This window comes from Delphinus delphis, chromosome 16 (assembly GCF_949987515.2).
Source record: "Delphinus delphis chromosome 16, mDelDel1.2, whole genome shotgun sequence".
NCBI classification, from domain to species: domain Eukaryota; kingdom Metazoa; phylum Chordata; class Mammalia; order Artiodactyla; family Delphinidae; genus Delphinus; species Delphinus delphis.
Window position 1 is genome coordinate 80,238,023 of NC_082698.1, and position 26,456 is coordinate 80,264,478.

The 26,456-nt window shown below is 39.3% G+C and overlaps 1 protein-coding gene across 2 annotated transcripts in view; it reads left to right on the plus strand.

Moving 5' to 3' along the window:
* Positions 1 to 26,456, plus strand: part of PCNX2 (pecanex 2) — a 274,216-nt gene that overhangs the window by 11,404 nt on the left and 236,356 nt on the right. For both annotated transcript variants that reach the window (XM_060035057.1, XM_060035058.1), the window contains exons 2-7: positions 7,343 to 7,548; positions 8,753 to 8,873; positions 9,552 to 9,588; positions 16,634 to 17,911; positions 25,018 to 25,165; positions 25,291 to 25,436. In XM_060035057.1, the coding sequence (XP_059891040.1) occupies positions 7,343 to 7,548; positions 8,753 to 8,873; positions 9,552 to 9,588; positions 16,634 to 17,911; positions 25,018 to 25,165; positions 25,291 to 25,436 (1,936 nt within the window). The remainder of the gene's footprint in view (positions 1 to 7,342; positions 7,549 to 8,752; positions 8,874 to 9,551; positions 9,589 to 16,633; positions 17,912 to 25,017; positions 25,166 to 25,290; positions 25,437 to 26,456) is intronic.

Genomic DNA, 26,456 nt, shown 5'->3' on the forward strand with positions numbered 1-26,456 from the left:
TCTGACAGGTGTGAGGTGATAATCTCTTTATGGTTTTAATTTGTGTTTCTCTAATAAGTAGCAATGACGAGCATCTTTTCATGTGCCTGTTGGCCATCTGTATATCTTCTTTGGAAAAGTGTCTATTTAGGTCTTCTGCCCATTTTTTGATTGGATTGTTTGTTTGTTTTTTGATATTGAATTGTATGAGCTGTTTGTATATTTTGGGATATTAACCCCTTGTCGATCACATTGTTTGCAAATATTTTCTCCCATCCTGTAGGTTGTCTTTTTGTTTTGACAGTGGTTTCTTTTGCTGTGCAAAAGCCTTTAAGTTTAATTTGGTCCCATTTGTTTATTTTTGCTTTTATTTCTTTTGCCTTAGGAGACAGACCCCCAAAATATTGCCACTATTTATGTCAAAGAGTGGTCTGCATATGTTTTCTTCCAGGAGTTTTATGGTTTCAGGTCTTACACTTAGGTTTTTAATCCACTTTGAGTTTTTTGTTTGTTTTTGTTTTGTTATTTTTTGGCTGCACCATGTGGCTTGTGGGATCTCAGTTCCCCTGCCAGGGATTGAACTGGGCCACATCAGTGAAAGCCCGGCATCCTAACCACTAGCCCACCAGGGAACTCCCCATTTGGGGTTTATTTTCACATATGGTGTGAGGAAATGTTCTAATCTCATTCTTAGAACATTTAGCTGTCCAGTTTTCTCAGCAGAAGAGACTGTCTTTTCTCCATTGTGTATTCTTCCCTGTTTTGTCATAGTTCAAGTGTGTAGGTTTACTTCTGGGCTCTCTAGTCTGTTCCATTGATCTATGTGTCTGTTTTTGTGCCAGTACCATGCTGTTTTGATTACTGCAGTTTTGTAGTATAGTCCAAAGTCAGGGAGTGTGATACCTCCAGCTTTGCTCTTTTTTCTCAAGATTGCTTTGGCAATTTGGGGTTTTCATGGTTCCATATGAATTTTAGGATTATCTGTTCTAGTTCTGTGAAAAATGTCATGGGTATTTTGATAGGAATTGCATGAAATCTGTTGATTGCTTTGGGTAGTATGGACATTTTCATAATATGAATTCTTCCAATCCAAGAACACAGACTATCTTTCCATTTCTTTTTATCATTTTCAGATTCCTTCATCAATATTTTATAGTTTCCAGGGTCTAGGTCTTTCACCTCCTTGGTTAAGTTTATTCTTAGGTATTTTATTCTTTTTGATGTGATTGTAAAGGGGATTGTTTCCTTAATTTCTCTTTGTGATAGTTCATTATTAGTGTATAGAAAAGCAGCAGATTTCTGTACATTCATCTTGTATCCTGCAACTCTCCCCAGTCTTTTTGATATTAAGTTTACCCAAAATTTGGCAAGTGGTACCTTTTTCCAGCAGTTTTTGAGTCCTTTGGATATGTCCTCATCAGCTTTTGAGCACTTTCTTGCTTTCTAGCCCAACAAGTTAGTCCACACTTAGCTTATACATTTTCTGCTCCAGCCCTGGAAAAACCAGTCATTACTCTAAGGAGCCCTGATCCTTTTGGTGGGAAGTGGCATTTGGAATCCAAGATTTGGGGAAGCTGTAGTTATATTTATTGCTTTGGGGTTGTCTTTGCTTCTAGGTCCTTTCAGTAGACAGAGCTAGGGGAGCATATCTACCTATCTATCTAGCAGTCGTCTACTGAGAGTTGTTCTGAAACCTTTAAAATCTGATCCAAGTTAAAGGATTTTTCTTTTCCTTCACCTGCTCCACATTTGTATCTCCTTTTTTCCCACAGTGAGAACTCTGGTTGCCAACAATATCATTTTTTCAATCCTAAAATATACACAGGAATTACTACTCCCATACCTCTACCAAAAGAAAATCTTTTGGTTAAGTCCAAGATTGTTTTGTGTTTTTGTTATTATTATTATTTTAAGAATATAGCAATAATGTGCTGTGAGAGTATTGTTTTCTAAAGTTACTTGGATTAATTATTAAAAATTTTTTTTATTGAGATATAATTGACATATAACATCATATTAGATTATGGTTTATGATGTAATGATTCAATATTTGTATAGGATTAAGTCCTTTTTAAAAAATACTTATTTTATTTATTTATTAATTTTGGCTGCACTGGGTCTTGGTTTCAGTATCTTCGTTGTGGCATGTGGACTTCTTAGTTGCGGCACGTGGGATCTTTAGTTGCAGCATGCGGACTTCTTAGTTGCGGCATGCAAACTCTTAGTTGTGGCATGCATGCGGGTTCCAGTTCCCTCACCAGGGATCCAACCCGGGTCCTCTGCATTGGGAGTGCAGAGTCTTACCCACTGGACCACCAGGGAAGTCCCTAATAATTTTTTATATCTAATTTTTGATTTGTCTTTGTTGTTATGCTATCCATTTGCTATATGGTTAGGTTCATCTGTGGGTGTTTAATTTTAGTTTTTTTCCCTCCATCTTTGTTTATTTAATAATTTTGGGAGGTATAAAACAGGTTAAAAAACACATTAAAAAGATATGCCAGTTTACTTTGTCAAAAAATGTCTCTGGCTGCTGGGCGGAGAGTAGATTCGAGAAAGAGCAGGATAGAAGTGGGAGGTTCAGAGGCTATTTTGTTGGTCCAGCCCAGAGGTGATGTTGGCAGTAAAGATGGAGAAATGTGGATCTAGTTTGATAAGATTTAGTGATATGTTCATTTTTGGGGTGGAGAAGTAAGGATGAAATCAAGGGTTATGCCCAGTTACCTGGTTTGAGCAGCAAGTGTTTGGGGTACCGTTGACTGAGGTGGGAAAGGGTATGTAGGAGAGGACAGTTGGTGACAAAGGACATGAAACTAAATACCTAATTTTAGACATGTTAGCTTGGAGTTTCCTTTTAGATGTGAAAGTGGAGATGTTGACTAGGTAGTTGGATATAGGTGTGGGGAGCTTAGATAAGCTGTCTAAGCCAGAGATATGGATTGGAAAATCATCAATATAGGGATTCCATTGACTGCCAAGGGACTGAGTGAGAACGTGTAGGAAGAGAGAAGAGGGCTGAGGCCCCAGGAGCTCTAGACTCAGACGTAAGGCAAAGAGGAGCTGTGAGTGAGGCAGGGACAAAGCTAGGAGAGTGTGGCCTCTTAGAAGCAGAAAGAGGTGAGCATTTCAAGAAGCGAGGAACTGTGTTGAGGGCTGCTGAGAAAATTGGATTGAATTGTTGTCTTTAGAGACGTTGACAAGAACATTTTCAGTGGAGTGTTGGGGAGTAACAGCCAGATTGCTGTTAACATCCATCATCCTTTTCAGAATATAATTCTGAGAAAGGTTGCCTCCTATGGTTAATAAGGTTGTGTTAAAATGCTAAGTTCATGTAAACAAGAAAAAATTGTGATTTACCTTAGAACAAGTAAACCTCTATTCAAGATCTGAATATACCTTATATCGGGGGAAAAATCTGGGATCGAAATTAAATACAAATTTAAAACTGCTCATTCATGACAGATTTCTCCTAAACCCTCTTCCTTTCCTTGCATGCATACTTATAGGAGAGAAAATTCTAGAAGCTGGAGATCTTTTGTTGACTGAGCATAATGAGGTCAGCAGAAAAATGGCCTTGATAGGAATTTTCAGTGATGTTCCTGGGAATGTAGAATTGGGGGAATATGGGCAGAGCTCTAATTATATGGCATAAAAAGGGGACATTTAGAGGATGCTAGATTCCATTTGGAGGGTCTACTGAAGGGGGAGAGGTTTTTAAAGGAATCATGAGAGCAGAGAATTTGGGGAGGAATAATGTGCCATGAGTCACGTGCTGTGAAACCTTTCCTCTCGCCAAGGAAATTTTCAGTAAAATGTCTATCTCTTACTAGGGTCTGGTGCGGTGTAGGGGCTTTTCAGTGGTGCGACAGAGTGCTAAGTGGTCCTTCGTCGAGGATGAGACAGGACCTCTTCTCACCTGGGTTGCAAACTAGTTACTAATGTTCATGTCAACTTCAACTTCAAGCTTCTTGCCTTCTCTTAATTCCAACATTACTAAGCTTATGCTGTAGCCCATATTTATGAGAATAGTGGCAAGTCAGTTTTTTTCCAAATGAATTTCCCCAGTATCCATATATAATCTTTTCTCTCTCCCCCTTCATCCCTAACCTTCTTTTCCCAATGCCTTAGGGTTTTTATCTCTAATCTTGAATGGAAGCTTCCCCATAAAATGGTACCCCCCAATATTAATTTAGGTGAAACCATGCTAGCTGCCATGCCCCAAATCTCAGTGGTTCAGTGAATCAAAGGTTTATTTCTCGCTTCTATTACATGTCCATCTTGGGTCTGTAAGGGCCTTGTCCCATAGAGTCACCCAGGAGCCCAGGCTGAAGGAAGCTCTATTATCTTGTAGATGGATCTGGAAAACGTGGCCTCTGAGATTATCAACTAAAGAGGAGGAGAGTGGCATGGAAGAGGCACCAGCTCATAATTGTTCAGGCTTAGTAGTGACACTGGCCACTTCTGCTCATGGCCCATTGGCCAAAAGTAGGCACATGGGCCCAGCCTGACTGCAAGGTAGGCTGGGAAATGTAGGAGAGCCCGTGGGATATTGAGAGAGCACTTTCCCTGCTACCCCTACTAACTGGAATACTATGAGACACAAGCTACATTATAATTCAAACAACTTATGAATATAATTTGTATATGACAGGGAATTCCTTGGTGGTCCAGTGGTTAGGACTCCGTGCTTATGTTGCAAGGGGCATGGGTTCCATCCCTAGTCGGGGAACTAAGATCCCACTAGCACAGCCAAAAACTAAGAAAATAAATAAAATAAAATAATATAAAATAATTCTCCTTTAAAAAATAATTTGTATATGACAGTTTGCTAATCTATTCTCATAGACGTTTGCTGGGGTTTATTTTTTATTAAAAACTTTTTTATCTGCCTTCTTTTTCTCCCCACTTTCACTAAGAAGTAATTGACACATGACACTGTATAAGTTTAAGGTAGACATCCTGATGGTTTGGTTTACATATATTGTGAAATGATTATCACAGCTAAGCATGGGCTTAGTTAACATCCATCATCTCATATAGATACAGTACAAAGAGAAGAAAAAAATTCTTGCGATGAATTAGAATCTACCCTCTTAACAACTTTCCTGTATATCATACAGCAATGTTAATTATAGTCATCATATACATGGCATCCTTAGTACTTATTACTCTCGTAAGTTTAGACCTTTTCACCACCTTCCTTCAGTTTCCCTCCTCCCACCCCCCCATCTCTGGTAACTACAAATCTGATCTCTTTTTCTATAAGTTTGGTGTTTTTCTTTTTGTTTTAAACTAATATAAATTTGTATTTCACTTATATTTAAATAAATTTCATGTAAGTGAGATCATACAGTATTTGTCTTGTCTTTCTCTGACTTACTTCACTCAGCATCATGTTGGTTTTAGCATTTGCTGGGTTTTATTGCTTCTTTATCAGTTTCTTCAAACTTACTCTCTAGCTTTAGCCTACATTTATTGATATTATTATTTTTTAAATTTATATTTTATTGAAGCACGGTTGATTTACAATGTTGTGTTAATTTCTGGTGTACAGCAAAGTGATTCAGTTATATATACATACATTCTTTTTCATATTCTTTGCCAGTATGGTTTATCACAGGATACTGAATATAGTTTCCTGTGCTCTGCAGTAGGACCTTGTTGTTTATCCATCCTATACATAACAGTTTGCATCTGCTAACCCCAAACTCCCAATCCTTCCCTCCCCGAGCCCCCTCTCCCCTCCTCCCCGGCAGCCACAAATCTGTTCTCTATATCTGTGAGTCTGTTTTGTAAATAAGTTCATTTGTATCATTTTTTTTTTTAGGTCCCACATATAAGTGATGTCATATGGTATTTGTGTTTCTCTTTCTGACTTACTTCGCTTAGTATGGTAATCTCTAGGTCCATCCATTTTGCTGTAAATGGCATTATTTCATTCTTTTTTATTAGCCTACACTTTTTTAGACCTGAAATATACGTACATGTTAAGGAAAAGTGATGGGGGCTATTAATGGCCTCTCCTCTCTGTCTCTCTTCAACTTGGCTATATATTCCTTGAGGTTCTTCACAACTTCTCATGAGGAGGTACATGTGTAAATGTGGAACTTATCTGCTTCCAGGGAGGGGAACTGACTTTATATATTTCTATCCATCTGATATTTATCTTATTTAATCATTCTGTCATTCACTTATTTATGAGTTCATATTTATTTGTGAACTTTTATCCGCATGAAATGAAAACAAGTCAGTGATGGTGAAAATTCTTCACTTCCGCTTTTACTGTAGGTGATCGTTTCCTCTTTCTTGGTTGTTCCTTTGGCTTGGCTATTCTGTTTTAGGAACGGTCTTACCCAGATGGTAAATTGTTAGATAGGACCAGGGCAGGTTGTGCCGGGGCTGCATGGGAGCAGAAGGGGGCCGGGCCATGTGGCCTCTGAGCCTCGCTGTGTTCCAGGTTGCAGCACTGACTGGAATCATTACTGGACTTATGAGATCCTTCTGGGAGATGCATTGCTAAAAGGGTCTCACTGTTTATTGAGGTTGTCCTTAGTATCATCTTGGGACCCTCAGGAATTCATTTCTATCCCAGAAGATAAGAATTTCATTTAGGAAGGACCAGAGAACCTGCCATGGTCCACGGTCTGTGAAAGAAATAGGAAGGGATGTGGGGTATCCTACAGAGTGGGACAATTACGTGGATCCCAGCGATTCATTTTGTTTCTTGAGGGGATTGGACAGAATTGAGCTGACGTTCACCGTGATCTCCATGCAAAGATCCTTTGCCACTTTTGGAAATGTCCCTCTGCCTTTGAGAGGCAGTACACCCTCTTATGGCCCCTGCCTACGTCATGTCACTAGAGAAGTCCATGGCTTGATGATATTAACCCAATGGGAAATCAGGGAGGAAAGCAAGGGGGCGTTATACTAACCTTTCTCCTTCCCTTTGTTCTCTGCAAGGCCGTTTGTGTTTTGTTGAAGAAAACAGCATCTCAAAGGCCCTCCTCTGGCCTTGAAGACCATATGCACGGAAGACCAGACTAGCCTGTAGAAAAGAGCTGGTAGAAATTGGAGACTCTCACTATAACGTATCTTTTGTTCTATGGGGTTCCTGTCTGCAAATCACATGTTGGTCATTGCAGCTAGTACCAGCACCTGAAAAATAAGAAAGACTTTTTAAAAAAATAAAAAGGTAGTAGCTCTTTCTCTTCAGGTATTACGAACAGGAAAAGTCATAAAACTAATAAAATTTGAAATCTCGCCCAATTTATGTTCAATAAATAGTTTTAAAATACTTTCAGATTTAAGACCGGAGGTAATCCTACAAGCAAATACATTTTTTCCTTTCTTTTCTCTTCTCTAGGCTTTTCCTCCAAATGCCATCACTGTATTTTTTTACTGCAGCTCAGTGACGATATTCTTCACAATAATCAAATTGATCAGTTATCGCCTACACCTCATGTTTGATAAAGGAGAAGTGATTCAGCAAAGGCCCTCCAGAAAGAAGGAAAAGCCAAATAAAGACAAAGAGGCCATCAGTGACCACATAACCAATCATAAAAATACAGGGTAACATTTCTCATTAATGCATTAGTTCATAATTTAAAGGTTTTAATTTTGATTAAAATAATTTTTCTCATGTATGAGTTGTTTGTGAAAATATGCCAGGAGAGGCAGACACAAATATGTACATTTTTCTTATATTTAAACATACACTTAGGCATAAAAATAATGCCTAAGTTGATAGGCATTTTATGATAATGCCTTACCGTGGATAATCCAGACGGTTTAACTGACTATTTAATATGACCTTATACCATGCTCTGAAATTCATTTGCATTAGGCTTAGCGTAGCAAAATATTTCACTTCAGTATTTTTATCTCATCATCTCAATGCTTAGTGCACGCCAGAGTATTTTCAGAAAGAACATTTGTGTTTGTTAATATAAAAGTAATACATTGCATAGAACTAAAATATTAAGAGTAATTCTCAAGTGAGCATTCATCACTATTCTTGGTCTTATTTCTGATAGTTCCTTAAGAGAGCATGTCTTATTTTAAAGTAATGTTTATTAGCTTTTAAAAATAAAATTTGTATACCATGAACTCTTCCCCTTTTTTATACATATATATATTTTTTTGAAATATAGTTGACTTACAATGTTGTGTTAGTTTCAGGTGTACAACAAAGTGATTCAGTTATGTGTGTGTGTGTGTGTGTATATGTGTGTGTGTGTGTGTATATATATATATATATATATATATATATATATATATATATATATACTTTTTCAGATTCTTTTCCCATATAGGTTATTACAAAATATTGAGTATAATTCCCTGTGCTATCCAGTAGGTCCCTGTTGTCTATCTCTTTTATACATAGTAGTGTGTATATGTGACTCCCAAATTCCTAATTTATCCCTCCCCGTCCTTTTCCCCTTTGGTAACCATAAGTTTGTTTTCTAAGTCTGTTTCTGTTTTGTATATAAGTTCATTTGTGTCATATCATAGATTCCACATATAAGTGATACCATATGGTATTTGTCTTTCTCTGTCTGACTGACTTAGTATGATAATCTCCAGGTCCATCCATGTTGCTGCAAATGGCATTCTTTCTTTCTTTTTTTATGGCTGAGTAATAGTCCATTGTGTATACCATGAATTGGACAAAGTGGAATCAAGGGAAAAAAATTGTTTAAGGACTAAGGTCAAAAGAGCCATAGTTTTATTTGATAATATCACTGCCCCTGTGTTTCTCATGGTGGCTTAGCAATAATGGGCGGATTAACAACGGTAAAAAGGAAGAGGCCAGTCGAACCCTCTCCACGCCTCCCGTCCACGGCAGCTCCAGAGGACAGAGCATAAACTCTCATCATTCATCCGGGCTCCTGGTTAGTGGTCTGTTTTCTGTTTCACTCTCCTCATGCTGCTGGAGTGTTGATCATGGAAGTGTGCAATGGTGGTGACTGCAACTTACGTGCACTGGTTGTAAATACTGGCCTCTTGGTGGCAATGACCTGAGGGGAGCACATGGACCATGAGATAAACACCCAGTCACCCGTTCCAAGCACACCCACCGGCCTTCTCTGCAGTCTGCCTGCCCTGCCGAGACCGCACCACGACCAGAAGAACCCTTAAGCTCACCTTCACTGCCCTCTCCCTGGTCCTGTCTGTCATTCATCTCAATCATCGTATTTGCAATGCCTTCCCCTGGAATCCACTCCACCACTCCACATGAAATCATACTTAAATCACCTTTATTCTAGATTCACTTTCTTGGGCTCTATTCACTATAGTCTGAAGTAGCCCATTATTTTTTCTCCTTACTTTCTTAATTGCCAAACTCCCTTTTCTCACAGCACCGTGGGCTTGGTTGGATGTCTACACTCTAGATATTTTTGTGTCCATCTTTGCTACCTGTTTTCTAAGTGGACACTCTGTTGTGTCTTTCCCATGTGCCATTGAGAGAAACAGTGGCTGCTGACTGCCTGGAAGTGGGCAGGGAGCTGAGTCATATTGATTGATTTTTTTTTTTATATTGATTGATATTTGTTCTTTAATTTATTTAGGAGCTGCCAGAACAGGAAACAGTGGAAGATCTCAAAGGTAGAGTGCTTATTCTCATCATTTAATATTTTATCACAGCATTATCTTCAGTGAAGCTAAAAATAATTTTCATAGAGCAGAATGCCAGTGAATTCATTCAGAATTAGAACTGTACCCAAGATTGCAGTTATGTTTTACCTTCATTTCTTTAGCTCTTCATTTTCATTATTTCTTATCAGAACTTGTATATCATGTCTACGTTCAGACTGTGATATTGTATTGATTATATTTCATTGTCCTTTCTGTAGTCTGTGACTCCTTTCATACAGCTCATAATAGCAGATATAAAATAGGATAAATTCATCATCGACACAGTATACTTCTTATTATAATGCTTACACTGAAAAATGACAGAGGAAATGACATTGCATTCTGTGTATATGCATTTCTGTCAAGTTACAAATTTTGTTCCTGAAATTTTCTTTTAACCCTCCCACCACAAATATTTGTTTTACTTTTTTACTAAGATTTCATTTTATTGTCTTTTTTTAGTTATTTCTGAGATACATTTTAAAGTAATAACTAGAATTATGACTTATAACATTATACCAGAACATACAAGATTTTTAGAAATTTCATGTAATGTCTGAAACATTTATATTAACATATTTCCATACAAATAATACAAAGAAAGTTTAGTATTAGTTTTTGTTTGTTTGTTTGTTTGTACTGCAGGTTCTTATCAGTCATCAATTTTATACACATCAGTGTATACATGTCAATCCCAATCGTCCAATTCAGCACACCACCATCCCCACCCCACTGCAGTCGTCCCCCCTTGGTGTCTATACGTTTGTTCTCTACATCTGTGTCTCAACTTCTGCCCCGCAAACCGGCTCATCTGTACCATTTTTCTAGGTTCCAAATACATGTGTTAATATACGATATTTGTTTTTCTCTTTCTGACTTACTTCACTTCACTCTGTATGACAGTCTCTAGATCTATCCATGTCTCTATAACTGACTCAATTTCGTTCCTTTTTATGGCTGAGTAATAGTCCATTGTATATATGTACCACAACTTCTTTATCCATTTGTCTGTCGATGGGCATTTAGGCTGCTTCCATGACCTGGCTATTGTAAATAGTGCTGCAACGAACATTGGGGTGCATGTGTCTTTTTGAATTATGGTTTTCTCTAGGTATATGCCCAGTAGTGGGATTGCTGGATCATATGGTAGTTCTATTTTTAGTTTTCTAAGGAACCTCCATACTGTTCTCCATAGTGGCTGTATCAATTTACATTCCCATCAACAGTGCAAGAGGGTTCCCTTTCCTCCACAGCCTCTCCAGCATTTGTTGTTTGTAGATTTTCTGGTGATGCCCATTCTAACTGGTGTGAGGTGATACCTCATTGTAGTTTTGATTTGCATTTCTCTAATAATTAGTGATGTTGAGCATCTTTTCATGTGCTTCTTGGCCATCTGTATGTCTTCTTTGGAGAAATGTCTATTTAGATCTTCTGCCCATTTTTGGATTGGGTTCTTCGTTTTTTTAATATTGAGCTGCATGAGCTGTTTATATATTTTGGAGATTAATCCTTTGTCCATTGATTCGTTTGCAAATATTTTCTCCCATTCTGAGGGTTGTCTTTTTGTCTTGTTTATGGTTTCCTTTGCTGTGCAAAAGCTTTGAAATTTCATTAGGTCCCATTTGTTTATTTTTGTTTTTATTTCCATTACTCTAGGAAGTGGATCAAAAAAGATCTTGCTGTGATTTATGTCAGAGTGTTCTTCCTATGTTTTCCTCTAAGAGTTTTATAGTGTCCGGTCTTACATGTAGGTCTTGGATCCATTTTGAGTTTATTTTTGTGTATGGTGTTAGGGAGTATTCTAATTTCATTCTTTTACATGTAGCTGTCCAGTTTACCCAGCACCACTTATTGAAGAGACTGTCTTTTCTCCATTGTATATCTTTGTCTCCTTTGTCATAGATTAGTTGACCATAGGTGCGTGGGTTTATATCTGGGTTTTCTATCTTGTTCCATTGATCTGTGTTTCTGTTTTTGTGCCAGTACCATATTGTCTTGATTACTGTAGCTTTGTAGTATAGTCGGAAGTCAGGGAGTCTGATTCCTCCAGCTCCGTTTTTTTCCCTCAAGACTGCTTTGGCTATTCGGGGTCTTTTGTGTCTCCATACAAATTTTAAGATGATTTGTTCTAGTTCCGTAAAAAATGCCATTGGTAATTTGATAGGGATTGCTTTGAATCTGTAGATTGCTTTGGGTAGTATAGTCATTTTCACAATATTGATTCTTCCAGTCCAAGAACATGGTATATCAGTCCATCTGTTGGTATCATCTTTAATTTCTTTCATCAGTGTCTTACAGTTTTCTGCATACAGGTCTTTTGTCTCCCTAGGTAGGTTTATTCCTAAGTATTTTACTCTTTTTGTTGCAATGGTAAATGGGAGTGTTTCCATAATTTCTCTTTCAGATTTTTCATCATTAGTGTATAGGAATGCCAGAGATTTCTGTGCATTAATTCTGTATCCTGCTACTTTACCAAATTCATTGATTAGCTCTAGTAGTTTTCTGGTGGCATTTTTAGGATTCTCTATGTATAGTATCACGTCATCTGCAAACAGTGACAGTTTTACTTCTTCTTTTCCAATTTGTATTCCTTTTATTTCTTTTTCTTCTCTGATTGCCGTAGCTAGGACTTCCAAAACTATGTTGAATAATAGTGGCGAGAGTGGACATCTTTGTCTTATTCCTGATCTTAGAGGAAATGCTTTCAGTTTTTCACTGTTGAGAATGATGTTTGCTGTGGGTTTGTCGTATATGGCCTTTATTATGTTGAGGTAGGTTCCCTCTGTGCCCACTTTCTGGAGAGTTTTTATCATTAAATGGGTGATGAATTTTGTCAAAAGCTTTTTCTGCATCTATTGAGATGATCATATATGGTTTTTATTCTTCAATTTGTTAATATGGTGTATCACATTGATTGATTTGCATATATTGAAGAATCCTTGCATCCCTGGGATAAATCCCACTTGATCATGGTGTATGATCCTTTTAACGTGTTGTTGGATTCTGTTTGCTAGTATTTTGTTGAGGATTTTTGCATCTATATTTATCAGTGATATTGGTTTGTAGTTTTCTTTTTTTGTAGTATCTTTGTCTGGTTTTGTTATCAGGGTGATGGTGCCCTCAGAGAATGAGTTTGGGAGTGTTCTTTCCTCTGCAATTTTTTGGAAGAGTTTGAGAAGGATAGGTGTTAGCTCTTCTCTAAATGTTTGATAGAATTCACCTGTGAAGCCATCTTGTCCTGGCCTTTGTTTGTTGGAAGATTTTTAATCACAGTTTCTATTTCATTACTTGTGATTGGTCTTTTCATATTTTCTATTTCTTCCTGGTTCAGTCTTGGAAGGTTATACCTTTCTAAGAATTTGTCCATTTCTTCCAGGTTGTCCATTTTATTGGCATAGAGCTGCTTGTAGTTGTCTCTTAGGATGCTTTGTATTTCTGCGGTGTCTGTTGTAACTTCTTTTTCATTTCTAATTTTATTGATTTGAGTCCTCTCCCTCTTTTTCTTGATGAGTCTGCCTAATGGTTTATCAATTTTGTTTATCTTCTCAAAGAACCAGTTTTTAGTTGTATTGATCTTTGCTATTGTTTTCTTTGTTTCTATTTCATTTATTTCTGCTCGGATCTTTATGATTTCTTTTCTTCTGCTAACTTTGGGTTTTGTTTGTTCTTCTTTCTCTTTCCTTTAGGTGTAAGGTTAGATTGATTACTTGAAATTTTTCTTGTTTCTTTAGATAGGCTTGTATAGCTATAAACTTCCCTCTTAGAACTGCTTTTGCTGCATCCCATAGGGTTTGGATCATCGTGTTTTCATTGTCATTTTTCTCTAGGTATGTTTTGATTTCCTCTTTGATTTCTTCTGTGATCTCTTGGTTATTTAGTAACGTAATGTTTAGCCTCCATGTGTTTGTGTTTTTTATGTTTTTTCCCCTGTAATTCATTTCTAATCTCATAGTGTTGTGGTCAGAAAAGATGCTTCATATGATTTCGATTTTCTTAAATTTACTGAGGCTTGATTTGTGACCCAAGATGTGATATATCCTGGAGAATGTTCCGTGTGCATTTGAGAAGAAAGTGTAATCTGCTGTTTTTGGATGGAATGTCCTACAAATATCAATTAAATCTATCTGGTCTATTGTGTCTTTTAAAACTTGTTTCCTTATTTATTTTCATTTTGGATGATCTGTCCATTGGTGTAAGTGAGGTGTTCAAGTCCCCCACTATTATTGTGTTTCTGTTGATTTCCTCTTTTATAGCTATTAGCAGTTGCCTTATGTATTGAGGTGCTCCTATGTTGGGTGCATATATATTTATAATAGTTATATCTTCTTCTTGGATTGATCCCTTAATCATCATGTAGTGTCCTTCCTTGTCTCTTGTAACATTCTTTATTTTAAAGTCTATTTTATCTGATATGAGTATAGCTACTCCAGCTTTCTTTTGATTTCCATTTGCATGGAATATCTTTTTCCATCCCCTCACTTTCAGTCTGTATGTGTCCCTAGGTCTGAAGTGGGTGTAGACAGTATCTATATGGGTCTTGTTTTTGTATCCATTCAGCAAGCATGTGTCTTTTGGTTGGAGCATTTAATCCATTCACGTTTAAGGTAATTATCGATATGTATGTTCCTGTTACCATTTTCTTATCGTTTTGGGTTTGTTTTTGTAGGTTCTTTTCTTCTCTTGTGTTTCGCACTTAGAGAAGTTCCTTTAACATTTGTTGTAGAGCTGGTTTGGTTGTGCTGAATTCTCTTAGCTTTTGCTTGTCTGTAAAGCTTTTGATTTCTCCATCGAATCTGAATGAGATCCTTGCTGGGTAGAGTAATCTTGGTTGTAGGTTCTTCCCTTTCATCACTTTCAGTATATCATGCCACTCCCTTCTGGCTTGTAGAGTTTCTATTGGGAAATCAGCTGTTAACCTTATGGGAGTTCCTTGTATGTTATTTGTCGTTTTTCCCTTGCTGCTTTCAGTAATTTTTCTTTGTCTTTAATTTTTGCCAATCTGATTAATATGTGTCTTGGCGTGTTTCTCCTTGGTTTTATCCTGTATGGGACTCTCTGCGCTTCCTGGACTTGGGTGGCTATTTCCTTTCCCATGTTAGGGAAGTTTTTGACTATAATCTCTTCACATATTTTCTCAGGTCCTTTCTCTCTCTCTTCTCCCTCTGGGACCCCTATAATGCGAATGTTGTTGCATTTAATGCTGTCCCAGAGGTCTCTTAGGCTGTCTTCATTTCTTTTCATTCTTTTTTCTTTAGTCTGTTCCGCAGCAGTGAATTCCACCATTCTGTCTTCCAGGTCACTTATCCGTTCTTCTGCCTCATTTATTCTGCTATTGATTCCTTCTAATGTATTTTTCATTTCAGTTATTGTATTGTTCATCTCTGTTTGTTTGTTCTTTAATTCTTCTAGGTGTTTGTTCTTTAATTCTTCTAGGTCTTTGTTAAACATTTCTTGCATCTTCTCGATCTTTGCCTCCATTGTTTTTCTGAGGTCCTGGATCATCTTCACTATCATTATTCTGAATTCTTTTTCTGGAAGGTTGCCTATCTCCACTTCATTTAGTTGTTTCTCTGGGGTTTTATCTTGTTCCTTCATCTGGTACATAGCCCTCTGCCTTTCATCTTGTCTATCTTTCTGTGAATGTGGTTTTTGTTCCACAGGCTGCAGGACTGTAGTTTTTCTTGCTTCTGCTGTCTGCCCTCTGGTGGATGAGGCTATCTAAGAGGCTTGATGAGAGGCTCTGGTGGTGGGTAGAGCTGACTGTTGCTGTGGTGTGCAGAGCTCAGTAAAACTTTAATCCACTTGATGGGTGGGGCTGGGTTCCCTCCCTGTTGGTTGTTTTGCTTGAGGCAACCCAACACTGGAGTCTACCTGGGCTCTTTGGTGGGGTTAATGACAGACTCTGGGAGGGCTCTCGCCAAGGAGTACCTCCCAGAAGTTCTGCTGCCACTGTCCTTGTCCCCATGGTGAAACAGAGCCACCCCTCGCCCCTGCAGGAGACCGTCCAGCACTAGCAGGTAGGTCTGGTTCAGTCTCCTATGGGGTCACTGCTCCTTCCCCTGGGTCCTGATGCGCACACTACTTTGTGTGTGCCCTCCAAGAATGGGGTCTCTGTTTCCACCAGTGCTGTTGAAGTCCTGCAATCAATTCCCACTAGGCTTCAAAGTCTGATTCTCTAGGAACTCCTCCTCCCGTTGCCGGGCCCCCAGGTTGTGAAGCCTGACGTGGGGCTCAGAACCTTCACTCCAGTGGGTGGACTTCTTTGGTATAAGTGTTTGCCAGTCTGTGAGTCACCCACCCGTCAGTTATGAGATTTGATTTTACTGTGATTGCGCCCCTCCTACCGTCTCATTGTGGCTTCTCCTTTGTCTTTGGATGTCGGGTATCTTTTTTGGTGAGTTCCAGTGTCTTCCTGTCGATGATTGTCCAGCAGCTAGTTGTGATTCTGGTGCTCTCGTAAGAGGGAGTGAGAGCACGTCCTTCTACTCCACCATCTTGGTTCCTCCTCCCATTTTATTGTCTTTTGATTGTCTTCAGAAGACTTAGAAAAGAACTTTTGGAGGCCAGAATGAACCCCTTCCTTTCCCTGCATTGAAAAACTTCTGCTGAGTTCACATTATTCTTAGCATAAAATCCAAGCTGCTTTTGCTTGTCAAGCCTTATATATCAATATTTTGGACCCTCCCTGCCTTGGTTTAGAAGGATTAAGTAACTTGCCCAATATAACGTAGCTAGTGAATAGCAGAGCCAGGACCTTTCTGATTGCAAATACGTTGTTTAAATCATACTAGTCTGCCTCCCAAGCCCACAAAAGAGGGAAAGCTACAAGCCTGAATTATTTTTTAAATATAGAGATTTCAAGAACAATTTCACAGTGGAGGAGCTATTTTTAGACTAAGCATCTTATCACATTTGTTGCTGGTGTTATTTTTAGTTTGTTATTATTCGGTCTTGCTCCATGACATTATTCATCCATTCTGGATGTGAATCGAGTTGCTGTTGTTGTTGATTTCAGGTGTCATTGTGTCAGATGACCAGCCCGTAGCACCAGTGTCATCTACATCACCTGGGATGAAAACGGAACGCTTACCTGCTTCTAAAGGGCACGTGCCGGAAACCATGACCACATCAGCAATACCAGTGAAACCAGTCGTGGCAGAAACTTGCATCAGTGATAAAGGGAAGGAAAAAGGGGGCCAGGGGCAGTCCCCCTTCTGCCACAGATCCGAGGGTGGCTTGGTGGACAAAGAAGCCGTGAAGAAGGTGCCCTACCTGTCTTTGTCTCAATACGACTTACTGGAGACAGATGTTTCTTTCCAGCCTTGGGGGAGTGAGAATTCCGTCCTGATCCCAGAACCTGGGAATTTTGCCTCTATCAGGGAACAGTTGCAAAGCAAGTCGCCTCAGGACAGCCTGAGCAGTAGCTGCCCTCAGTGTAACACCGTCATCGCCAAACCTGGGCGGGAGCAGGTTTCCCAGCAGGTGGACCCACCCTTGAACCAGGAGGTGGATGACTCAGATAATGAGGTTGCTGTCACTCTTATAGATACTTCTCAACCTGGAGACCTGTTGAGTCTGCACGAGCCCATTAAGATTGTCATCACCATGAGCAGTACCCCCAACTCCATGACAGACTTGGAAAGTTCTCTTCACCTGAAGGTGGTTGGTACTGAGGCAACCGGCTTCACGTGTGATGCCGAGCCAGTTCCCCCAGGGGCCGCTGGTCCTGAGAAACAGATGAGAATTCCCATCATCACCCTTGAGCTGTCTGAGGGTGGAGGAGGAGGCATGGTGTGTCCCGAAGGCAATGGAAGTGACAGGACGCCGGAGAGATTGATGGTGGAGGCGTCTTCCAATCCATGTTCTGGCTATGAATCTGGGGACGGGGGCGATGCCACCCAGGACCACAGTCCTTCCCCAGGAGACCCCTGTACAACCCCGCCACCCACGCCTGATGTGGTCTCCGAGTCTGAGGGGGGCACGGAAGTCCAGGCTAACCTTGACCCATCATCTTGTAGAATCAGCCAGGAAAAGAGACACTCCCAAGTCCTCAGTGTAGACAGCGGGACAGACGTCTTCTTGAGCAAAAGTTCCGCAGAAGTTATTAATGATAAAGAGCAAACAATGCCAACTTCCAAATCTGACCTGGAGGCCAAGGAAGGACAAATACCAAATGAATCCAACTTCCTGGAATTTGTCTCCCTGTTAGAATCAATTAATACTTCCAAGGTGGTGGTATCCAACCAAAAGAATGAGCTGGCAGAGGAGAGCAAAGACAGCGGGCTTCCTGGAGGTGCGGGCTTCTGTGATTTGATTTTGCAAACAGCGGGATAACTGTTGTGTAATTGTTGGGTGCTTGGTGTCGTCACCGATATTTGCTGAGTGTATCAAAACTAAGCTGTGTGATGAGCATGGATTAAACCTGGCTTATTCCACCAGGAAATTTAAGGCATAGTAATGAAGATTTGGCTTCCCTAGGCAAGAACGTTTACTTCTAAGGAAATGAGCAGTTATATTTTACCATGGTGACAAGACCCCTGAAGGTAGCTCTTCCTTAATAGAATAGATGCGGAACTTCCCTGGCGGTCCAGCGGTTGAGACTTCACCTCCCAATGCAGGGGGTGCACGTTCGATCCCTGGTTGGGGAGCTAAGATCCCACGTGACTCGTAGCCAAAAAAACCAAAACATAAAACAGAAGCAATGTTGTAACAAATACAATAAGACTTTAAAAAAAATAAATTAAAAAGTAAAGGTATGAAAAATAATAGAATAGATTCATTCTGGGAAAGCTGATTGTAAAGCAAATTTCTGTGAAAGGAATCCACTTTTCTGTTGAATTCCATTATATAATCTGTGCTGAATTCTCTAATTATCCCAAGTTGTAAACATAATTATAACAACCACACAGCTCTTAATTCACGCCGGCACCATCCTAAGGACTTTACAGATATTAACACGGGTGACCATCCGTGGTGGTTTGTCCAAAAAGGCCCTTATTAATGTGTGTTTTGCCAAAATAATTATTAATAACGCTGCCTTTCACTCTCAAAAGGGTTCCCAGTTTGAGCAATATTTTATACAGTTAGTCTCACTTTCACTCATTTAGTCTTCATGTAACTTTGTGTTATGGGTCCTGTTATCATTCCTTTTTTGCAGCTGGTTTTCACTACCTTTCCCAAGTTAGCCTAGTAAGTCTACAACTCAGCTTTGATTCCAGGCAGTCTGGCTACAGAGTCAACACTCATAAATAATAAACTATATTTCCTGTAGGAATAGAAGATTCATTCTCTTAATATCTCTGGGCTCAGTTTCCTCCCAGGCAAAGGATGTTACTGGACTAGAGTTTTTTTTGTTTTTTTTTTGTGGCCACTCCACATGGGTTGTGGAATCTTAGTTCCCCTACCAGGGATTGAACCTGGGGCCAAGGCAGTGAAAGCGCTGAGTCCTAACCACTGGACCGCCAGGGAAGTCCCATGGACTAGAGTTTTTACAAAGTCTTTTAACTTTATTTATTTATTTTTAATTAATTAATTAATTTTATTTTTGGCTGCGTTGGGTCTTCGTTGCTGAGTGCGGGCTTTCTCTAGTTGCAGCAAGCGGGGACTACTCTTCATTACAGTGCACGGGCTTCTTACTGCGGTGGCTTCTCTTGTTGTGGAGCACGGGCTCTAGGCGCGCGGGCTTCAGTAGTTGTGGCACTTGGGCTCACTAGTTGTGGTGCGCAGGCTTAGTTGTTCCACAGCATGTGGGATCTTCCTGGACCAGGGCTCGAACCCGTGTCCTCTGCCTAGGTCTCTGAGAGCGTGTCTATATGGTAGGATTGCTTGCAGGAAGTTGTGGTTCACGTGGCAGTGGCATATCTTTGTGCTATGATTGTCCCTTTGCTGCTACCTGTTCTCTGCTCTTTGGGCCAGTCAGGGGGACCCTTTGGCTGTATGCAGGCAGCTCCCAGCGACTTGCTCTTTTTTCTTTTGTCTTTCTGTTGCTCTGCCAAAAGGCTTGCCCTGCTTGTGGGTCAGTCCAATCTTGCCTAAAAATTCATTAAGTCTGAATATTGAACTTATGTAAAGTGAATGCATTCTCCGTGTTACTATGTCTGTGTATCCAAGATTTTGCATATGGAGTAACAAGAACAGGAAGGATTCAGCTAAACTTTATAACAGACACATGCAGTACAAGAAAGCATTGGTTACTTTGAGATACTAGACACTTTCTGATACAAGATTTGGATTCTCACCATCTAATTCATATAAAGGTTCACGCATCTTGACCAGCACTGTCTAATAGAACTTTCTGCAGTGATGGAATTATCCCGGATCTGCCGTCCAGGACAGCAGGCACTGGCCACGTGTAGCTATTAAATACTTGAAATGGGGATTGTGCAGCTGAGAAGTGGAATTTTTAATTTTATTGAATTTTACTTCATTTAAGTAGCCACATGTGGCCACTGGCTACTGTATTAGGTAATGCTGATCTGGGTGATGTGTTTCTTTCCGGGAAGCTGTGTGTGGGGAGGACAGAGCTCTGGGTTTGGAACTTGACAGCCCAGGGCCAAATTTTGGTTTTGCCGTCCAGCGGGGTGAGCTTGGACAACTCACCATATCCATCTGAGTCACAGTAGCTTCAGTAAAGCAGGAATAATAATACGTTACAGATTTACTGTGATGATTCAAGTAAGAAAATATGTGAAAAGTCTTGTACTTGATCAATTTCAGACTTCTCTTCTGAGGTTCCCCTCAGGCTATATGTGAGGTTTATTTGGTCTGTCTACTTAAGTTTCTGCTCTTAAACTTTTCAGCCAGCCACGTTCAATCAGAACAGGGTTGAGTTGGAAACCTAGGGGGTGTGCAAAGAGATGTGGATGCTATGAGGTTTTCTATGGAAAGGAACAGGCTTGGTTGTCGGGAACTTGCAGGTACAACAGGGAGGGAGGAGTTGGACTGGATCGTATACCTATTCCAGGCAGGGACAGAGTTTTTTTTTTAATTTAATTTTTTAAAATTACCAAACATTTGCTCTTCTTATTGTCCTGGGAATTACTCTCCTGCCTCCTATTTTTTTTTATTGAAATATAGTTGATTTACAATATTATATTTATTTCCGGTATCTAACAGTGATTTACAGTTTTTAAAGATTGTACTTCATTTAAAGTTCTTATAAAATATTGGCTATATTCCCGGTGCTGTACAATATATCCTTGTAGCTTATTTATTTTAAACATAGTAGTTTGTACCTCTTAACCCCCACCCCTGCCTTGCCCCTCCCCCCTTCCCTCTCCCCACTGGTAACCACTAGTTTGTTCTCTATATCTGTGAGTCTGTTTCTGTTTTGTTATATTCACTAGTTTTATTTTTTAGATTCCACATATATGTGATAACATACAGTATTTGTCTTTCTCTGTCTGACTTATTTCACTAAGCATAATAACTACAAGTCCATCCGTTTTGTTGCAAATGGCAAAAGTTCATTCCTTTTTATGGCTGAGTAGTATTCCATTGGAAATAGCTATACCACATCTTCTTTATCCATTCACCTGTTGATGGACACTTAGGTTGCTTACATATCTTGGCTGTTGTAGACACTGATGCTGTGAATACCTTTTCAAATTAGTGTTTTCCTTTTCTTCAGATATATACCCAGGAGTGGGATTGCTGGATCATATGGTGGTTCTATTTTCAGGTTTTTGAGGAATTTCCATACTGTTCTCCATAGTGGCCGTACCAGTTTACATTCCCACCAACAATTACTAGGGTTCCCTTTTCTCCATATCCTCAACAACATGTATTATCTGTAGACTTTTTGATGATAGCCCTTCTGACAGGTGTGAGGTAACGTCTCATTGTGGTTTTGATTTGCATTTCTCTGATGATTAGCAATGTTGAGCGTCTTTTCATGTGCCTGTTGGCCATCTTTATGTCTTCTTTAGAAAAATGTCTATTCATGTCTTCTGCCCATTTTTTGAATCGGGTTGATTTGTTTTCTTGCTATTGATTTGTATGAACTGTTTATATATTTTGGATATTAACTCCTTATTGGTCATATTATTTGCAAATATTTTCTCCCAATCATTAGGTTGTCTGTTTGTTTTGACAGTGGTTTCCTTTGCTGTACAAAAGCTTTTAAGTTTAATTAGTCCCATTTGTTTGTTTTTGCTTTTGTTTCCTTTACCTTAGGAAACAGAGGCAAACGATAATACTACGATTTATGTCAAAGAGTGTTCTGCCTATGTTTTCTTCTGGGAGTATTTTGTTTTTTGATCTTACATTTAGGTCTTTAATCCATTTTGAGCTTATTTTTGCATATGGTGTGAAGAAATGTTCTAATCTTTTTCTTTTACATGTGGTTGTCCAGGTATCTCTATGGTACTCTTTTTTTTTTTAAATAAATTTATTTATTTATTTTTGGCTACATTGGGTCTTTGTTGCTGCGTGTGGGCTTTCTCTAGTTACGGTGAGCGGGGGCTACTCTTGGCTTTGGTGCGCGGGCTTCTCATTACGGTGGCTTCTCTTGTTGCGGAGCACGGGCTCTAGGTGCATGGGCTCAGTAGTTGTGGCACGTGGGCTCAGTAGTTGTGGCTCATTCAGTAGTCGTGGCGCACGGGCTTAGTGGCTCCGCGGCATGTGGAATCTTCCCGGGCCTGGGCTCAAACCCGTGTCCCCTGTGTTGGCAGGTGGATTCTTAACCACTGTGCCACCAGGGAAGCCCTCTATGGTGCTCTTATTTCCAACCCAGGTCATCTCCACAAAGGCCTTTAAATAATTTTTAGGTCTTGGGGATATTCTAGAATTTGAGGTTATGGAAAACCACACCCTTATCGACAGCCTTTAAAGCCATGTTTTTGTTTTCTTTTGATACAGCTTTATTTTACTTTGTGGAAATAAACAAAGACTGCTCAAATGAGAAGAACTAAGGCTATCATTCAGAGCTTGCTACAGCGAGAGTCAACCACCAGCATTTTGGCAGCAACTCCAAGGCAGGCAGAGGAGTGGGAAAGCTTTGTAGTGGAAGAAAGGAAGGCTTTGGGTGTGATTGCAGGCTGTTGGCCTGGGGAAGCTGGAGGTGGGGTAATTAGAGCACCCTATGCGATTGGTTAGGGGAGCGTATTTGGCTCCTTCTGATTGGTTGGATTTCTCTGGTTGGAAGCAGGGGCAAAAATTAGGGAAGCTCTGTTATTATTCAAGTCTTGGCCATTTGGGACTGATTGTTACAGGGGTTATTATTTGGCTTTCTGAGCTATTTGCTAGAAGCAGTGGTCTGAGTTCCTGCAAGTCTGACTTGTATCGTGTATTGGTTTCTTGGCTGGTTACTGTAGGTTATGGGTTGGTTTTCTGGGCTGGTTGCTGTAGCATGTAGGTCAGAGTTCTGTATTTATATATATTGTCTGGCTATTATCCATTTGTGTACTCAGTTTCTTCTAGACTTTCTAAGAAAATAATCATGATGCACGTGAAGATGATTATTGAAGAATTATCTGGAGTATAGAAAAATTGAAAGACCCTAAATTTATAACAGTAGGGGTCTAGTTTAATAAATTATACTTTTAAATGTAGTATATACTTCAATTTTTGTATACTGTAGAAGAATATCTCATGTAATTAAATATTTATAATACTTTAAGATAAATAGAACAGCTAGAAAACAACATTTGTTTTCTAACTGTTCTATTTAGCTTAGTAAATTATATTAATGTAATATTATATAACTTCCATTTTTAGATGATGTAGATGATGTAGGAGAATGTCTAATGTCATTAAATATTTACAATACTTTAAGTCAAATAGAACAGTTCTAAATCAACATCTGGATTATGACTTAAATCTTGAAAAAAAAATGATGCCTAGAAAAAATACTGGTGTGATATGTCTCATATTGGCTCCTGTAACAGCATGGTGGGGTTAAGAGTAATTTAAGATTTTTTTTCCTTTTCTCTAGTTTTAAATTACATGGCATTCATGTATGTTATTTTTAGAAACAGAGAATTCCTATAAGCGTGTATTTTTAAAGGGAAAAAGAAAAAAATAACCCATAGGTTGACATATGTAATGTGCCCATTTAAGGGAAGGAGAGACTAAGGTATTAGAAGCGAAGCGAATGGATGGGTCCACATACATGTAGTGTCAGAAGGCAGAGCTGTCTAAACATGCCTCCCTGCAGTTTTTACGTGACGTGATCACTGGCTAAAGCTGTTTGTTGTGATAGCACTTTCTCACAAATGTGTTTCTTGAAAACTGTGAAAACTTCTATCCTGACAAGCTGTCAAATGAAAGGCAAACATTTTTGTACCAAAGAAATTCTGATCGTTTCACAGATGCACTGGGAATATTTATCTTCAGGACTCACTTGGAAGTCAGCAGTGTTTCTCTAAGTACTTCAAGTCCAAGGATGAAAAACTTTGTTGTATACATGATGATGTGATTTAGACCCCACTTCATCTTTTGAGACAGATCTTGGTGGGCTTTCTGAATGCCATGTCTTGAAAGAGCCAGTAGGTTCAAACCACTCAATCGTGTTCTTCTCTCAGGCAAAAATTTATGCAGAAGAAGATAGCTATTGGTATCTTTGGTCATGGGAATACAGAGGACATTGTGACCTTAAAAGTGGCCATTGGGTGTGTCTTTAGATAAGGACGGCTGACCCTCAGGGGTCATTCCACTTTGCATAATGGTGTAAACTAAGACCCTTGTTCTGGTCCATTATTTAAAGAGGATTCTAAAACTTCAAAAACCCGATATATACCTATTGATCTTGGAATTCTAATTCATCTTAAAATATTCTCAGGGTAAGGCATAGGCATAGTATCTCACTGAGTCCTCCACAGTGCCAAGGTGTGGTTCAAGGTCAGCTCTACTTAATGAGCACCTACTTTATGAAGAGGCCAATTCTACCTTCAGCTTGAAAATTTAGATTTTGAGAATGAGTGAGAAGGAAAGACTGATAAGGTTTTAAAACGCAAAATGAGACTTTACTCCAAAATCGCCAGGGTATTTATGCCATTATTTTCCTCGATGCTATTCATGTATGAGCTATGAACCTTTCAGGACTAAGTTAGCCAAAAGGGTGATTTTCAACTGGGTAAGCCAGTGGTCACTGGAGTATTACAGGGGAGTCCTTGAATCCATATGTAAAGTGATGGTATTTGTAGATGTCTCAATAACATGTCTCTGACACATACACACTTCTGTTTTTCAAAAATATTTAGGTACTTTCGTAATTAGTAAAATGAAAATTTATCTAAATAAAATGTATTTAATTTATTTTAAATGTATTTATTCTGAATTCATAGGAGCTATTTAGATTTTCTATCTATTCTTGCTTCAGTTTTGGTAACTTGTTTCCAAGTATCTTCCCATTAATTTCTTATTTAATATGATGTTAACACATAAAGCAATGTTTTTCAGATAACCATTCCCAGGAGAAAAAGGAGGAAATCCTAGAAAGTGAGAAGCCCAGTGGACCCAACGCCAAGCAAGGAAAACCAGACGTGCAAAGTCAAGAGCACACCAGCACCAGCCCCGGGCTCACTGAACCTGCCAAGATCCCGACCCTGTAAGGATAACTTACGTCTATAGCTTCATGCTGGTGCAGCCTCACTTACTGGCTGCTTCTTTTAATGCTTTCTTAAGGGTAAGGAGGCGTTCCACATTGTTTCTGAAATTTTTATGTATGTTAAGTTTCCAGGGCAGTAGACAGAGGCAGATAATCTACAGGGTAACTTCCCAACAAGATAGTTCTGTGTTGCAAGTCATCAGTGGACCTGAAACATCTGTGCAAGATGAGATGTCTGTGGATGCGATGCATGTCTTTATTGATGAACATGGTAAGTCTTGAGAGCTCTTTACTCATGACGTAGAAGGGGGAAGGCTGGCAGCTTTCTCAAGGTCCCATGTGGTCTCTTAGCCTGAGGACAGGTTTCCCCTCTATCTGAAAGTAGAGTGGTCCCACGAGATCTTTCCTAAACTGAAAGGGTATGAAGCAAAGAGGCAGTTACCTAAGGATGCAAAAAATACATCAATAAGACACAGATGGTCCTCATTCAAAGCTATGGCAGCTTGATGCTGAGATACTGGGTATAGTACCTGGGGAGGGAGCTTGGTGATGCTACTCTCATTGCTTGGGGTGTGCGCTGGCTGTATAACTCACTCCAAAACAAACGCTGAATGCTCTTTTCACTTTTAGCCCTTTAGAAGCAGAAAAAATTTTCGGATTTCTTTCAGTTAGCAAAAACATGTACTAAGGTAGGTCTTTCGTAAAAAATGAGGTGGCGTGAAGCGAACTTAAAAAAGCGGGGGATACCTGTACTAGACTGGAAGAGGAAGGCTTAGTTCTGCTTGCTCACACATAATGTTCTTAGAACAGAGTGTGCGCCCTCCTGCCTCAGGGCCTTTGCACATAACCGTGTCCCTGTGCCCACATTGTGCCATTTATCCTTCGGATCTCAGTTCTAAAGAAAGTTCTTCAGGAAAACCTTTCCTGGATTTCCCAGGTTTAATCAGGTTCTTCTGCTCTTTTGCTTTCCTAACACCCTATCCTTTTCCTTCTTTGAGACTGTTACAGCTTCTAATTGTTTATTGACTTATAATAATTTGATTAGTGACATTTTCTCCCTCACAGTTGTAAACTTTGGGAAGGTAATGCCCACTACCTAAGAAATATTCATTGGATATATGTTGAAAATCTGACCCTGATATATTTTTAATACCTTGTTATAAAAAAGATTTTAAAAAGTAATAGAAAGGAAGGACGGAAGGAAGAAAGAACAAGAAAGAAAGAAAGAGAAAGAAGGAAAGGAAGGAAGAACCATTAAAAGGCAAATTCAAGGTTCCTTAGATAAGGGATA